The sequence below is a fragment of the Micropterus salmoides genome, unplaced genomic scaffold (assembly GCF_014851395.1).
Source record: "Micropterus salmoides isolate LMB-PRFRI ecotype aquatic unplaced genomic scaffold, ASM1485139v1 Ms_hic_scaffold_4, whole genome shotgun sequence".
Taxonomy (NCBI): Eukaryota; Metazoa; Chordata; class Actinopteri; order Centrarchiformes; family Centrarchidae; genus Micropterus; species Micropterus salmoides.
The window spans coordinates 18,285,562-18,302,755 of NW_024043372.1; the positions used below are offsets into that span (position 1 = coordinate 18,285,562).

The 17,194-nt window shown below is 37.7% G+C and overlaps 1 protein-coding gene across 2 annotated transcripts in view; it reads right to left on the minus strand.

Annotated features, from left to right (window-relative positions):
- The window catches only part of pax7a (paired box 7a), a 45,648-nt gene extending 40,543 nt beyond the window's left edge, over window positions 1-5,105 (minus strand). The window contains exons 1-4 of one of the 2 annotated variants that reach the window (XM_038697803.1): window positions 4,622-5,105; window positions 3,066-3,301; window positions 2,114-2,243; window positions 1,554-1,682 (exon numbers count right to left, since the gene is read on the minus strand). In XM_038697803.1, coding sequence (XP_038553731.1) covers window positions 1,554-1,682; window positions 2,114-2,243; window positions 3,066-3,301; window positions 4,622-4,706 — 580 coding nt within the window. In that variant the 5' untranslated portion in view covers window positions 4,707-5,105. Of the gene's footprint in view, window positions 1-1,553; window positions 1,683-2,098; window positions 2,244-3,065; window positions 3,302-4,621 lie in introns of both variants that reach the window. The other variant, XM_038697802.1, reaches the window with a different exon arrangement.
- Window positions 5,106-17,194: the final 12,089 nt, after the last annotated feature.

Here is a 17,194-nt window from a genome sequence, read left to right on the forward strand (position 1 = left end):
GCAGCGCAAAGAAAAAAAAAAATAAAAGCAGGGACATTATGTGGATATTTTTGAACCAACAGTAGAAAGTCAATAATAATGTGACGATAATGTCGTTAACGCTTTACAAGTCAAACTATCACATTACTCAGAAAACGTATAGTCAGTTTTACGCGGCTGAGCTGTGCGTAACGAGCAGACTCCCCAAAAAAACGTTATAGTTGGTTAGTTATTTATAGCCAGCAGGGTTAACAGACCATCTACATGGACACTGGAGATATTTGCAACAAAATTGTGACATTTTTCTCCTAACATTAATGCGTGGTGTGACAGAAAAAAGAGACCGTTTTCACGCTATCAACTGATTCTTCTCCAACGGGCCATTATATAAAATTACAAAACTATCTACCAGCGGGGCGTACTGAATAATTCATCTCCTTTTATGTCTCTCTTTGCCCTTTGTCCAAACTTTTCTCTCTCGTTTACACGATTTTTGAATGAGAATGGACGGGCCTATACTCTCCTTTGCGCTGCCCTGCTTTCCAGGATTTGCTTTTGTACCTCGGACTCTTCACTTTAGAAAAGCGTCAATGGAGGGGAGGTTTTGCTAGTGAAGTTCATCTTCAAGTTTGAAAAAAAATTGGCAGTGTCTTTTTTGGGTAAAAAGGGAGGCTTTTGTGAACTCTTATCTAAACCCCATTCACTCATGTTTGATCATCAAAAGGGGCCAACCTTTATATCGTTTGGTAGCTGTGCGTCTTTTCACTCCAAGGGCAAGAAAAACAGTGCAGCACTTAACATAATGTGGCAACAAAATATGACAATAAAATCACAAGTCTGTCTTGTAAAATGCCAAACAACTCCATTAGACAAATTATTATTAAATAAAAATACTGTCACATTTTCTGCTTAAAAGTATTATTGCTTCTAATGTCCCCCGTGTGTTGATATTTTATTACAATATATAATATATCATTTTAAATACGAAGAATAAATGCTACAAAATTATTATATACCAAATGGAGATGCCAATACATTTTAATGTTATTATAAGATTGTGAGACACTATTGACAAGCGTTGACAGCGAATACCTGCATCAAAGCCTTATTTTAACCTCCTCGCAGCATTACTAATAGAGCAAATAATGATATGAGCATTGATTTCCACTTTAACTGACAAGTGGTAAATGTCAGTGAACTGACATCGATTGTGAAACGGGTCAACTGTCAGCTGTCGTTTAGAGGTCGTTAAATGAAGTGAATGAATGAGGAGGAATTCGCTACACAAATTAATTTTCTGCAGTTAAATACCTTCTGCCAAGGCTCTCATAAATAATTGAGTGAATGAACAACTGCTGGCTCGGAGTTAAAAGCAGGAATAAATTCTCTGCGTTTAGCTGCAGCTCGGATGTGGGACAATTTCCCAAGAGGATGTAAAGTAGGAAGTCTATTTAAAACAATTGCTTCCTGCTTACAAGGCTGTCATTTACTCTACATAATAATAATAGTAATAATAATAATTAGTTATTTCAGACATATACAAAAGGGCCATATACTTTCTGCTGTTAACTTACATTTATCACCGAGGATGCCATCGATGCTATGCTTTGTTTTCTTTTCTCCATCTTCATCCTTCTTATCACAGTCATCCTCGTCATCTTTTTTGCCAAATCGGGCCCTCAAAACGCGGCTGATGGAGCTCACTAATGGCAACAAAAAGGTAAATGGGTGATTAGCCCTAAAACCCATAAAAGAACCATAGTAATCCTATCATACATTTTTTAGAAGGATACCATACAAAAAATAGCACATGAAAAGTTTTACATGAAGCAGCTTCGTTGAGAAAATGTTTTTAAAAAATCTATATTGAGCAAAATTATATTATATATAAATATAAATTATAAATGCGAAATAAAAATGAACTATTGAGCACTAAATGCATATTTTCCCCCAAAAAAGGTGATTTTTTTCTCCATCAAACAGCTGCAGGTGTGCTTCCTGCTACACTGAAACATTTTATTATCAGTAACTGGGGCTTAAAACATGTTGGACTCAAAGTGATGTTCAGAAGTGTTGCTGCAGTGTTCGCTCGTAATAAAGAAAAAAAAGTGCAGCTTACCAGATGAAGCCTCACCTGAAGGAACTGTGCTTCTGTCGCACACCCCGTCCTTCAGCAGCTTATCCCGGATCTCCCAGCTGAACATACCCGGGTTTTCTCTCTTGTACTCCTCGATCCGCTTCTCCACGTCAGGAGTTGCCACCTGCTTTAAGTTTGAAAGTGGTGAAAAGGCAGGAAAAAAAGACAAAAGCAGGGGAAAGAAGAAATTTTAGACAGTTTTAATTGAGAGGAATGTTAAAGATGAACAAGAAAGGTGATGCTATAAAACATAGGCTACAACGTATGAATTGAAAACAAAAGACAAAACTATTAATTATTTAGATTTAGAGTTAATGGAAATATTATAGGCCAGTGAGCGGCACTACAGCATAAACTAAATATTTAACATAAATGAAAAACGATATGTGCCCATAGAGGCTACAAAAATAAGCTACTGTAATGAAAAAATATCAAATATGCCCATTATTTAATATTAAATATTCATATTACTGTATAATAAATTGCTAATGAGAACCACAGAGAAATTATATGAATTGACTTCTCAGTGTTTTTATTTTAAATTTAATTTTTTAGGGTAAATGTTTTCATACATTTTTATTTGGTCGGTTATGTAAAAAAAAGTCTATTTATTGAAATATTTAGGAGGAACAAAATATCAGATGTAAAGTTTGTTATGACCTTGCAAGTGGGTTGTAATGTAGGCTAAATGTAATTAAAAATGTAGGAGACACTTACTAGTTAGACATCATCATTATTATTGTTGTTATTCATTTTTATTATTATTTCTAACACCAAAATACTTTCAAACAGAGGAGGTCTAACATCATGCTATGTCTTGATCGTTGCACTCCATCAGGCTACTATGATAACACAACCTCAGTTTTGAGCTCACTCAGGTGTCATGAACCTCGTGACGCCCATCCTCGCGCTACAGTGACCCACACACCGGTTCATGGATCCCACTCACCCTGGGCTTGCTGCCTCCTATGGCCCCCGGACGGATCGAGCCGGTCTCCTGGTATCGGCAGAGGATCTTGGAGACACAACCGTGAGAAACTCGCAGTTGTCGCGAGATTACGCAGGGTCGGATGCCGTGGTGGGCCATCTCCACTATCTTGTGTCGGATGTGATTTGGCAGTGGCCTCCCGTTGATGAACACACCGCCAAGCTGGTTCACCCTACCCTGGCCCAGAGGGGTGGATACTGTGCCACAATAAACAATAAAAGTCTCAAAAACAAGAGAAAACAACAACACATCCGGTCCTCTAAAGCTTTAAATGTTCACTGTTATGGTTGGCTATGTATGAAGTTAATGTGTTATAATCAAATAGTGGCATGTTTACTATGTTGCTGACTTTAAAGAGGACGCAGTTTACGCACATTATTATTGTATATATTATACATTTTCAAGATAACGTCGTGCCAAATTCATCCAGCGTCAGTCTGGCTGACAGGATGTATCCGAGGCCACTTCACGATCCAATTTCACATTCAAGAGACACTAAAGAGGGTGACACTTCCCACCTTGATTATTCCTAGTCATGCTGTACAAATATTGATGTGATCCTTTGAGTCATCTCTCTGCTTTGTGTATTATTGCCATTTCCAGCAGCAGGCCACTTGAACATATCCAGGAGCTCGAGTAACTTGCGAGCTACGTGTTTTTTGTACATTTCAGTCCAGGGCACTTGAGCACGAACTGGGTGTAATGGGAAAACTGTTTCCATAAATGCATGCAAATACAAAGTGATCCTTTTTCCCCGCCCATATGTTCAGACGACTTGAGTGTGGACATCGAAGTTTAAAATTACCAATTAGATTGCTTTTGTGTGTTGGTGTGTATATGTGTGCGTATAGCCTATGTGTAACAATGGAAGTTAGACGAGTAAGAAATGTTCCATAAATGTACCAAAAAAGCACCTGCCTATTTATGTTACGAAGTTATGAAGGTAAATTAGGCCTTCTGTTAGCTCGGCCTCAATTATTGCACAAATAATTATTCAAAATAGAAATCTTTTTAGGCCTAGTGTTAGTAATATAATTTATCTATTATTTGACAGTCAAAGCATCAAAACTTAAAGCAAATAGGCCTACATAAATCAGAAAATTAAAATGAACAGAAAGAAATCAGGTAGATTCTGTATAATAAGCAAGAATTACTGAGATAAGATATGTCTAAACTCAAATAAACGGAAATCAGTTACAAATAAATACAGGCTGAACATATGCATAACAGACAATAACAAGATATTAGGCTGAATCAAAACACAACTGTGGGTTGATTTTCAAAGCGCCAACTCGTGCTTTTCTGCAACTATAATTCACTTTTGATTCAGGCTGTAACTTTAATCATCACTGACTGGAGGTCGTATTTGTTCACCCACCTTTATATTTCCCAGCATGTCGCCGCTAACAAACTGTGCTCTGTGTGACTTTCACGCTACAAGCTGACAGAGTGGAGCACTGAGGAGTTTTGTCACAGCACACGTTCAAACATCAAACACATGTTGTCGTTTTTCTTACCTTCCAGGGGGAAGCCGGTTCGCGGGTAGTTCTGGCCTGGCGCAGGGCGCATCATCCGAGGCACTGTTCCTGGTAAAGTAGCCATCCTGTAGCTACTCAGACAAACAACAAAACGGACTCGAACCTGCTACTCACACAAAGTCCAAGTCAAAAACGGGATGTCTTCGAAATGCTCAAAAAAAGACGCTCAATCGTGCTGTCAAATCCCAATCCCAGGCAGAGAAATTGGACAAGCCCTTCTTCCACCGGGGAAAATAAAAAGCGATGCTCTCCTCTGCTGCGATTAACGTGCCAAAATAAAAAAAAATAAATAAAAAAAATAACGGCGGCTACGAGCGAGATACAAATGTGCAAAATATAGCAGCTGCACTTTAAGTTGCGTATCTGGGATGGAAAAATTGTTCTGTTATTCTTTTCCCTTGGTGTAGTTTGGATTCAGTATAATGTCTGCTGGCTGGTTGGAAGTAGTTTAAGTGGCCAACTTTCGTGTATGTCGTAGGAGGAGACACCCGAGCGCTCCCATAGGCTCTCTGGCCTTTCTTTTATGGATGAAAGAGAGTGGGTTTAGCCACAAGCCGACCGACCAATCAGAGCGACACATTCCACTTTTAATTCACTGCTACCTCCCTCATACAGACTCCATACACCAAAAACCAGTTCAAAATGTTATTATATCTAAATGTTATCCTAATTCCTTCTCAAAACGTGTCTGCTTCCATGACATTCAGCTGTTCATGTGCAATATCAATGCTTTTAAAATTATAATTTTCTTTCTTTGAATGATCGGGAGAAACTCAATAAATTGAAAAATATACACTGCATCTATTACAACAGCCTACCAGAGCTGGTAAATAAAACGGAACTAATTTCGTTTAAAAAAAAACATAATTTGAAGTTGATAAAATAGTTTATTATTCATATCGTCTGCAGGTAAAGGATTCAATTCCGATATAAAAAAATGATATTTGGAAAAATATTAGAACTAACTGAACAAAACCAACCTGTTCTCGATAAAACTTCGGAAGTCTATGTAGCCTAAATAAATATCATAGATGTATCGGTGCACACGCAGAGCTTCGTGTATAAAAATCACGACCCTAAATAACTGAGTCAGGAAATGATGAAGTGGTGTCTTAATGGACAAATGCTGCGCAAAAGAATCCCTGCTTGGCAAAGGTTAGACTATAAGATGCTTTTGCCTTGTTAACCTTTCAATTAAGTAAATGTGCGCAGCATGAACATCTAAATCGCTCCTATAGCTTTTGTGGTAATTACATTAGGATTGACCCATTATTGATGACAACAGGTTGACTTGCCCTCGAGTACTTGCTTAAAGGTAATTGTTAAAAAAAATAATGCGCTACTATCAAACTCGAATAAAAAGAGCACATATGGCCGAAAAGAAGAGGTGCATGTGTCAACTCTGTGGGCCCACCGTGCATCTAAAATTGTGTGACAATTGCCGTGGAAAACACTCCTGGTGGAAGGCAATTTCACAAATAATTTTAGCAACAATTAGGGAGTGTGGAGGGGTGAAATGGCGATTTCACATGCAGATGTGCCGGTGGGAAGGATCTGGTACCCTGCCGAATAGCTATGACCCTCACTCTCCCGCTTTGGTTTGCTTCACATGGGACAGAAAAGCACAAAGAGACCGCCGCACCCTCCTGGGAAGGCGCAAAGAGCACTGGATTAAGTCAAGCATCAATCATGTAAAATCCAGACAATAGCAAATTCTATCTTATGGAAAGCGTCTTCTTTTACAAATATTTCACCTCTCTCTCTCGCTCTTTCTCTCTCTCGCTCTCTCTCTCCCTACAACAGGTAGGCCTATGTTCTTGAAACCAAACAGACACGCAAATAAAGCTAATCATTCCCTAAGTATCCCTGCAAATATCATTGGTTCACCCCCGTCAGGTCTTGCCTCTTTTATCCTTGTCATTATTAGCCTAGTATCCATTTGTTATGCAACTGTTGATAATTACTCCAAAAAAGAAAATAGTTTGTAGTGTGTAGATAAATTCATTAACATTATTATACATGCATTTAAATGTGATGTTGTTTAGTTTGTAAAATCATAAAGACACAGGTGTTTTCAGGACTGCAGTAGGCTATATTCTGATGTTTTTGTTTGTTTTTAGGTATTTCAAGAATATTGAGGTAGTACTGTGCTATTACAGTTTCCATCCAAATATAAAAGTTAGTGGGGTGTACTATAGCCCGATTTTCATATTGTTCTTTGATCGCACTACATTGTACAGTTGTTTGTTTGTGTTAAACGTTTTCTTGATATAACACCATGTTCAAGAACATTTTCAAAATCCTAATTTTTAAAATAATAAAACCTGCTTAAAAGCATGGTTTGCAGTGAGCTTAATCCAGAAGTGTTGAATAGAAAAACTTGTCAAATGTTTTGGTAGCCCATAAGCCAGTTTTAATTTTGTAAGACCATTTGAAACAAAAAAGTAAGAGCTCAGCAGCAAAAATAGATTTTAATCTTACAGTGCCTGTAGATGGTCTGTATTTTATTCTGTATTGTAGTTTAGGAGTATATTTTCACATTGTTGTGGCACCATGTCCACTAGTGGGCGACTGGTACTCAAATATTATTCTAAAAAACAAAAGCCACATAGGGCTACCTTTATGTGATTGTATGCTGCTCCAGTGAACAGCTTTGTATTCCTAATGTGTGTTTGAATGCATTATATTTCTGTATTATCTGACCACAAGCAGCATCTGAATCACACTCGTCCTCGTCACACCCTAAACTCCATTTAGCCTGGTTGTTTCTGCAGGGTTCGGCTCAGCGTCTGGCTCATATAAGCAACTCTGTCACTTAAGTTTCCTTTCAGCTGCAGCAGACAGAAAAACACTTCCTCTCTCTTATGATACAGTCTCCAATCTTATCTTGATCAGGACCGCTCTTCAAACACTTCCCTACATAGCCTCTCATTATTTGTGTTATGGCAATTACCAAAGTTTCTTTTTTGCTTGTAGGTGAACACTTTGCTATCTCCATGTATTTTCTCTATAAACAATGTTTAGCTATTCACATTGAGGAGCGCAAAGAGGAAACATTGATGAGAGGCATCGCCAATTTAGGCTTTATCTTTGTCTGAGCTGAACAAAGGCGAGAAGTACAGGCATTAAGTGTATATAAACTTTTTATTTTTTTATTTTATTTTATAACAGTGCTTTTATCTTCCGGTAAGTGATGGTGGAGGGCTGAACGCAACCAAACAACACTTTCTGTCTTTAGTGAATGGTCTGCAGAATATATTTATACATACTGTATATTACAACAGCCAATTGACTTTCTGAAAGATTTCTGTAAGAGCTGATAAACCTTTCTACTGTGCTGGTGCATGCTATAAAAAACTCCATAAAACCAGAAGGAAAATCCTTTTTTTTTAAATTTTTTTAAAAAAATTGGGCCCTAAAGTGCAGATCATAGACAGTGAAATATATAAAACACACACGTTTAAAAAACAGGCTGTTAATAAATAATTTACCCAAACAAACATAAACACAGTAAACATTCAGACAAATACTTTGTATCCTGCAGTGTTATGATCCGTGTTGGCCCGAACTATAAAATAATTCCATAGTTTCCTGAAGATTTTTTCCATTTCGTGGGCATATTAATGCTGAAGGCAAGTTCTGTTCTTTGTTGACAATATGGCAGATGTTTTCAAAAATAATCTTACATCTGCACTAGTACTCAATACATGAATCATAAGCTGCCTTTTCTCCTCCACGATGGCTGGCCTCAACTCTGTACTGCATGCTAAATCTGCCTCTGTGAAAACAAAACAGTGGTCACTATGATACACTGCCACCCAAAGATTTCAAGGAAGAAGTTGAGTTGCACAAAGCACAAAAAATAGTGAAAATTTATCAGGTTTTATCATAATCTTCCATCCATTCACAGTTTCTCTACTGCCAGGTTAAAGGCAATGGAGACACTTTCTTGAAGGTCTGCACTTCCACCACAGCCTTGTTAACTTGTTGAGACATTTTCACATCTGCTCAGAATTATCCTAATGTGTAATCACATCCTTATGGGAATAATTTTATCACGATATAGGGAGAGCGTATAAAATGCGCTCTTAGGAGAAGACTGGTGAAAAGCTTATTCTGAGTTGTAACTTTAATTAAAGAAAGCTGATTTGAGATACTCATCTCATTATGTATGGCGCAGGGAGGAGCTCTGAACAGGCATGTAGGGTCCGACATGGTGATGTTTGGTTAATAAGGAGAGCAAGGATGCAGGAATTCCTCAGACTCATTTGGAACAAGTTAGCCATACTTGTGAACCCCGCTTGAACTCCCACTGCCCAGTCTCCTGGCTCTATACAGTACTTATATAAGGGGGAAAAAAGGAAGTATAATAAAATAAAGCCACCACAGGTGATGCAGCTAGTTAGGAAAATGCAATACGTTTTCAAAAGAACAACAGAGAACACCAGTTCATACAACCATAAAGACTCTACAGTGTGTAGAACAAGTTCAGCATTACTGACCCTTTTTGAAATGGTCCTTAGAAAAGCTGTGACTCCCAACCCTGAATCTGAGGGATCAAGAAGACGGAAAGAATAAGAACTGAGTAAAATATCTGTTACACACATTTTATTCAGTCATCTAATTGTTTTTTTGTTAAAAACAGAAAACTTTTTTACCTCGGACCTTGAAAATCCTTCAAAAGAAACAATCAGAGGAGAGAAAATCACTCTTTGGTTGATCTTCTCCCAACTCATCTCCAGAGTCACAAGATATTGTTTCATTTTGGATTATCCAAAACCAAAAAGCTCTGAAACCATCAAATTAAAGCACAAGACATGCCACAACAACCTTAGTTTTTTCCTACATCACCATATATTCTATTCACACACAATGTGTGGTATGGGAGCGGGAAAACAACATATGTTTTGTTGATGTCTGAGTCTGGCGTCTGAGTTATGAGTCATGGAGACATCTATAACTCAACTGGTGATCAAACACAGCCAAAGGCCACTTAGAGAGGGCAGCTCTCTCTTGGATTCCAAGGAGATCAGAGGTATCAGAGGGAGGACAAACCAGACATGGAAAAAACCAAACGATGGTGCAACTGTGGTGAAAATGAGAGGATAACTCTGCCATGTCAGGCCGAGCTGGGAACAAGGGAGAGAGTAAATATTGTTCATCAACAGGCCGATCTGCTCTGCAGAGAGAACAACTCTGTGAGGTGTGCGGGTGACATCACACAAACAGGCAGACTCAGCTGGATGGGTGCAGGGGTGGCAGCAGCGGGCTGGGGGTTGATCTGTGGCAGAGTGGGTGACATCCTGTCACTGTTCATTATAGTGTGAATTCTGTGCATCCTCGATAACACCTTCGATTGGCACTAGCAGCACAGGCATGGCAATGAAGCTAGTGACACTGGAGATAGAGGTCTGGAGGAAAGAAAGAGAGTGCAAGTGCAGTTTGATCACTAAGAAACAGGTGGAAGACAATAGAGATGGTGGACAATGCACTGCACAAAGACAGAAAATCTGAAGTCTTAAAATGAGAGGGATCTCACACTTAGAAGCCAGGAAGTAGCCTAACGGGGAACAAATAAGGAGAAAATACGAGGCACATGACAAAGAAACGATGATGACTGTTGTCTCCTCAGCGTCTCAGGACGTGCAACAGTGCTCCTTTATCCTCGTCACACAATACGTTAAGAAAGACTGAGGCTCTTATCATCCCACAGCAGAGCTCACCTGTCCCCTTCTGTTTAATGCAACAGAAAACCAATAAAGCACCTCTTTCTGTTTCACTGTCACATGGAATCACACTTTCACTTCAGCACCAGTTTGTTTAGCGTTTGTTTATGTAAAGATGGCGTTGGCCGTGAGAGTTTAACACGATGCCTGCTACTCCGAGTTGTGCATAAACAAGGCACCATGTCATAGCCAACCGCTGATCTCGTGTCTTTGATGATTCGCCTCAGACCGGCACAAACGCATTGAGATAATGCAACATTTTAAATGGTGTATAACTTGTCATGGCCGCCTACTATGTCCCTAAGATAAGGCAGCTTTTGGTTTAGTGTCAGTTTCCTAAGAGAGGGGCATCATTGCAGTTGCACAAGGAGTAGTCTCTGCGTTGCTACTGGGTGTTCAATAAACAGGTTTTACTAACACCTAAATGTGAAAGATCACAGATGAACAGATTTCCCCGAAGCCTGCATGAACATGACTGAGACTAAATCAGTGAAGGAACATTTTGTAAGAATTTGTCCTTGATGATATTTGTCGCTCGGCTCAAAATCCCTTCAAAGATTTGACTAGAAATTAACCAGAAGGCCTTTTCTATTAATTGGAACTTTTTTTATTGATCAAACTAAACTGAAATCTACTTTTAAGTTTGTGAAATTTAAACCTGTTTGTGCTCTGTCCATTAAACCGAATGTAAGGAAAATCAAATATGGCTACCCAATCGTTCTCTTGTCTGCAGACAGAACTTGTTATATATTTACAATGTTAAAACACACAGTTGTTTAAACTCTTATTATGCTGTAACAACACTGGACACTGGCCTACACTGAAACCTTTAGTGATCTTGGCTGGAAAGGAATACTGTGGGTTGTTGGCATCATTTCATTACAGTGGCCAGTGTTACAATCCATTTTACACGACCAAGAATGCTCTCTGTGTGTGAGAGAGAGAGTGAGTGAGTGAGTGTGTGTTTGTGTGTGTATGTGTGTGTGTGTGTGTGTGTGGCATGTGATAGGACCAAAATGCTTGGGTATCACGCTCTGATGTGCATGCCAAATCCACTTGTCCTCTCACACAACCTACCAGTGTGGCTCTGCCGTTTCAGCTCTGCCAGCAGAGGTCTGGGGAGAGCAGCAACACAGGAAGCAGGTCACGACCTGTTAAAGCAGAAATCACAATGTGATGTGCTGACTGAATGTTTATAACCTTTAACCAGCTGTACCCTCTGTGCTCTCACTGGTTGTTAATTGTTTCAGAAAAAAATATTTGCATTCTTCAATAGAGCTTCACAGTTTTGAGGGCTATAGCTAAATGACTATTGCACATGACGAAGGATAGGCTATAGCGTTTTACCTGCCTATGCTGGGCATAGAGAATGAATATAAGTAAAAAGTAATGAAAAGACCATTCAGATAGTATTGGGTATGTGAACTCCTTTTGTACTTGTTGGACTTTGACAGTTGTGGAAGAAGAATTCAGATCCTTTACATAGATAAAATCAGTAATGCCACAATGTAAAAATACTTACAAGTACAAGAAAACAATTAAGGTCCTACATTCAACATGTTGTCCAGAAGTATTATCAGCCCAAAATGCTATAATACTGCTTTTAATACTATACATAGTATTAAAAGAAAAAGTACCAATGTGAGACGTATTAAATTATTGAATAATTATCACTGTTGCAAAGTGCTGTAAGAAGCATTTTTTCCCATTCGAGATGGCACCTCATATACTGTTGGGTAGTTTAATATACTTAATAAATAATAAAATATATTAATAAAAAATATATATTTTAAATATTGATCATACGTAGCTCCAGCTGTCAAATAAATGTAGTGATGTAAAAAGTACAATCTTTCCCTCTGAAATGTAGTGCAGATGAAGGTTAAAGTAGTGGAACAAGGGAATACTCATGTAAAGTACAAGTACCTCAAAACTTGAGTTAAAGTACACATTCCACCATTGGAATGTGACATTTGTTACATGTCACACCAGCTCTCTTTTACTCTTTATTTGTCTTTCATTAAGTGCAGTGTTTTATCTTTAACCCGTTTACTATCAAAATGTTGTTTCTCATCATTAATGATCCTGCTTATTGAAGATGTACATAATATCCCATAACACTGTTTAAGCCCTCCAAGAATTGGTTTGCTTCTTAAAGCTGAAGCTGTTGAATAGGTTGTGTTGTGCAAGATGTAAATGATACAAAACAACATTTTAGTGTGGTGGTCCAGGTTGAAATGATTGCTGATGTTTGAAAAGGGATCCAGAGTACCATTTTGGCAGCACAACAGTTTGCTTTGGTAAATTAACACTGTTGGTACATAATTAGTGATACATAAAAGCTTAGTTGTTGTTGTCAAATCAGTGAATAAGGACTGCTATATGTATGTAGTTGGTTTTGTCTATCACCCACAAAATTTGTTGACTGATGCAAGCAACCTCATGCCTCTCAATTCCAAAGAACACAGAACATTTTGGCTTTACTGAGAGACTGCAAGAGTAGACAAATCTTAGGAAAGAATTATCAGAAAAGAAAAGGTCTCTTTGTTAATTAAGATAAAAGTAATGCCTCCATTTTGCATGCTATAACAATTAGTCTCACCACAACCATCTGAAACATCCTTCCAGAGAAGAGAGATCACTTGACCCCCCATCTGTGACCAAATCCTGTCTTTCCATTAGGTGCTCTCTGCAACCATAACGTCTATTTCTGCTCAAGCTGGATACAGATACTTAAAAAACCAGAGGGCATCACAAAGAGCTCACAGACCAGAAGTCACACGGTGTCTCTGATTGAAAGGATCCCTTATTCTGACTAATCTTATGAATCTTATGCATATGGTGTTCCTTTCAAAAAACAAACTTAAAACATTTCCCATTCTGAACATTTCCCTGTACCATTTTGAATACTGGCACATGTTAGTGTTTGCATCCCCTCCCAGTGTTAATGTGGGTTTCCTAGGGGGCACTCTAATGGCTTCATTACACATTTCAAAGGCGAGCAAGTGAATTGCATAGTCAACATGGCCAAAAATGTCTGAACAGTATTTCTGTGTTTGGAGGTCCTGCCCAATGTGTATACATTTGTGCTTTAAAACCTGTCATACACAACACACAAGAAGGTGCACTACAAAGAGATGTTTTCAAAGTTAGACAAAGAAAATTCAAAATCATATCAAAATCAATTTTTTATTGTCACATACACAATCATACACAGTGCAACACTTAATGAAATCCTAAGCATTAGGAGCAGTGGGCAGCCAATGTGCTGCACATTCTTATAACAGTTACCACCCATAGGCATATGGGTATCATGTCAATCTCTAAGAAGGTATTGTACCCCTTTCTAGACTGTGATATTTTCAAGGGGGGTGCAGTTGTTTTCTGAAACTTATCCAGTAGCAAGAGGGGAGTCCGACTTCCAAATGATTGCTTCACATATTTAAAATAATTTTAGATATGCACTAATATTTCTAAAATGTATAAATAAACAAAGGTCTAGATCCAATGGAAGATTGAAATAATACTCACTATAATAGACATTTAGGGAAAAACGCATATTTTCAGAGAGAAGATCGATGCCACTCTCATATTTGTCTGTTAAAGAGGGCTACAGCAAGCAGTCAGTTAGCTAAGCTTAGCACAGAGACTGGAAACAGAGAAACAGCTAGCCTGGTTCTGTGGAAGAGTAACAAAAACTGTCTACCAGAACCTCTTAAGCTCACTAATTAACATTTGTAGCAGTTGCCAGAAAACCATGTGAGTTACTCCTCTAACCCAAGAAACAGTCCAGCAAATAACGGCCATAAAATGAAATATTGTTGTTTTTACCCTTTGTGTACATTACTGTTTGTGTATAGATTAAATGAATGAGATTAAATGGTCATTAGTGAGCTTTAAAGGTGTTGGTAGGCGGATTCTGTTACCTTATGACTGAGCCAGAGAATCCATTGACGCCTGTTTACAGTCTTTATTTTTAGCTGAGCTAATGGATGGATGTAAGAGTGGTCTCTCCACCAATATGTGAACAAATGTATTTCTGAACATGTCAAAGTGATTTGTTTTGTCAGTGTGTCACACCATAGTCTACTAATCATGAAAGAAAGTGTAATCAGGTAAGTGTGTAAAACAGAGCTCTCTTCAATTCCACATCTGAAGCACAATTCAGGCTTGGATTTATGCAACTTCTGGGGTGTGTGGCAGCGTTAACAGAAGCTCTAATGTAAAATCCTGTTCCTAGCTCTGATGTTAGCGGACACACTATTGTGAGACACACCTGACCAAAGTTCTGCATCAGTCAATGGTGCCTCTTCTTTCTAATTATTTGAATGACTATATCAAGCAGACCATATAACTGTCTGCAGTTTTAGAGATATGTGCCAAGAATTGATTCAAAACAAAGCAATTACGTGATTCTAAACTTGAGTTGCTTAATAAAGAAAGATCTATTATGTTTATATTGCATGCAGAGAAAAAAGGGCTATCAATGTACCTGAAATCCTAAATCAACATTACAAACTATGAAAATGAAGTGAAACCCATGACCTCAATGATTTTACAGAGGTACTGAGAGGTGTTTGTAAGAGCATGTAAGAGAAAGGTCAGTGCTTAGAAGATAGGCCCATTAGTAGCATCTTCCACATAATCAAATTAAATTCAGACATCTTTGTCTACAAAGTCCGGAGCCGCCTTCTTCGTTTAAAGCAAACCACTCATCCTTTTTCCAAGTAAAATATCTGATCATCTGAGCGTCTCTAACTGAACTGTCACAGATGATTAGAAAAGGAACAACTCGTCTTGGTATCCCAAAGAGCATGGGGTCCTCACAAGAGAGTGAGCCACAACTAGAATCAATGTCACTGTTCAGATAATCACGCATTGCCGATTTACCATGTAAGATGCATTTTGTTTGCTGCCTAACTGAGTAAAGCTTCTATTCATTTTTAGATTTTTCCAGAGAAAAAACGTGGTCAACTCAATAACGACGCTTTCCTCTTGAATATTCCATCCCTGGTCGTTGAGAAGCAAATGTTTTGTGTTATGTTGTTTGTCTGGTTGCTAAAATGATTTCTGTTCAAATGTTTTTAAACTAATATCCTTGTAATCTTGTTTTTCTTTTCAGTTAAGATGTGTGAGTGTTTGGATAGTGTGATAGAATAACTCAATTAGATTTGTTTTAAACAGTAGTTCTCATTTTGGTAATTAAAGCATTTTATGTTCAGCAGTTGGCATGTGTTCCATGAAATAATTTACAGTAACATCAGTGCTGTATTAATAGTTCATAATTTAGACAAGTTAGTTAAACATTACAGAAGAAATTCTGCATAAAGTGGGAACCTGGTATGTGTCTTTTTCAATAAAATTTGTTCTAAAGAGGATTAATCAATTAAATGAGAAATAAGTATTTTACAAATATTCTTAGGGAATGTCTCTTTATCTGTTTGTAATCAGGTATACGCAATTCCTTTACGTATGAAGAGTCACGCAGGGACAGTAAGATATTTTCAAAATCACAAACAAGGACCTCTCGTCAGTGACCTCTCCTCTCAGAAAACCATGTGTTTGTCACACACACATAGACACACACACACACACACACACACAGGAGTGTGAAATCACCATGTTCCAAGACTGAGTTGGGGGGAGGGTAGTCCCAGTGGGCAGATATCTATGTGCACTTGGACGACATCAGGCAAAGCTATGACCCCTGAATTCATGAATGCTCTCAGGAAATCAGTGTTTCATATCTGCTGGGGTCAACAGTGGAAACTGATTTAAAACCTCAGTGTGTTGCTAATGTGAGACACACAACACATGTAGAAAAGAAATTACGGAAAGGAAGATGTGAAAGACGACATGACTGACAGCACAGCCTTTAACTTGTAGTGGCAGGTCATTATATTTATCAGAATCAGAATCAATCAGAAAGAGCTAGTAGACATACATATATGTAAAAATATATAATATAGAATAAACAGATAAAAAATAATAGAACTAGCCTATGTGTAGAGAAAGAACAATGTGGCAGATATTTACATGTGCATTACTCCAGGTTTGTGTTGTGAATATAATATATAAAAGTTATATATATAAGTCATAATTAAATGTAACTGCTGTTTTTTTGTCATGCTTATGATATTATCTTTGTTCCTGCTCAATTACCTTTACTGAAAATAAAGACTGGATTATTCATGTGCTTAAACTGTAGGTACATTTATATTCACATATTTCAGTAATTTAGCTGCATTCACCACTGAGACATACAATGAGCGCAATTGTAGAATAAATGTAGCTGCTGCATACTGTACAACAAGGCACTGAAATTTATCACCAAAAGCAGTGGTACAATTTTAATTTTAAGTGCATTTACTGAAAAACTGAACTGAAGTGAGGACATTTTATATTACTCAAGTGTTTCCATTGTTTGCTACTTGATACACCTTCTGACTATTCCACACATCCAGTATTTAGCGTAATATTATAATATTATTGTATGAATGTTGTGCTTTTACTCCACTACATTTATCTGACAGCAGTATCTGAAGATCTTTTCATAAAATATGATGTTAACGAACTAGCCAGTAGTACATAAAGTAGTTTAAATTGGCTCCACCTCAGCGAGCTACAATATTAAAATGCTGCTTACATGTTAATGTATCTGTATTAATAATACAATAGTATCCTATTGTACATATTACAGTATATACAATATAACAGTATACATTATTAGTCTATAACATTCAAAGGGGAACAATCTGTGTAATAAGTAGGACTTTTACTTTACTACTTTACTTTACTTTACATTTTGTAATATTTCTGTACTTTT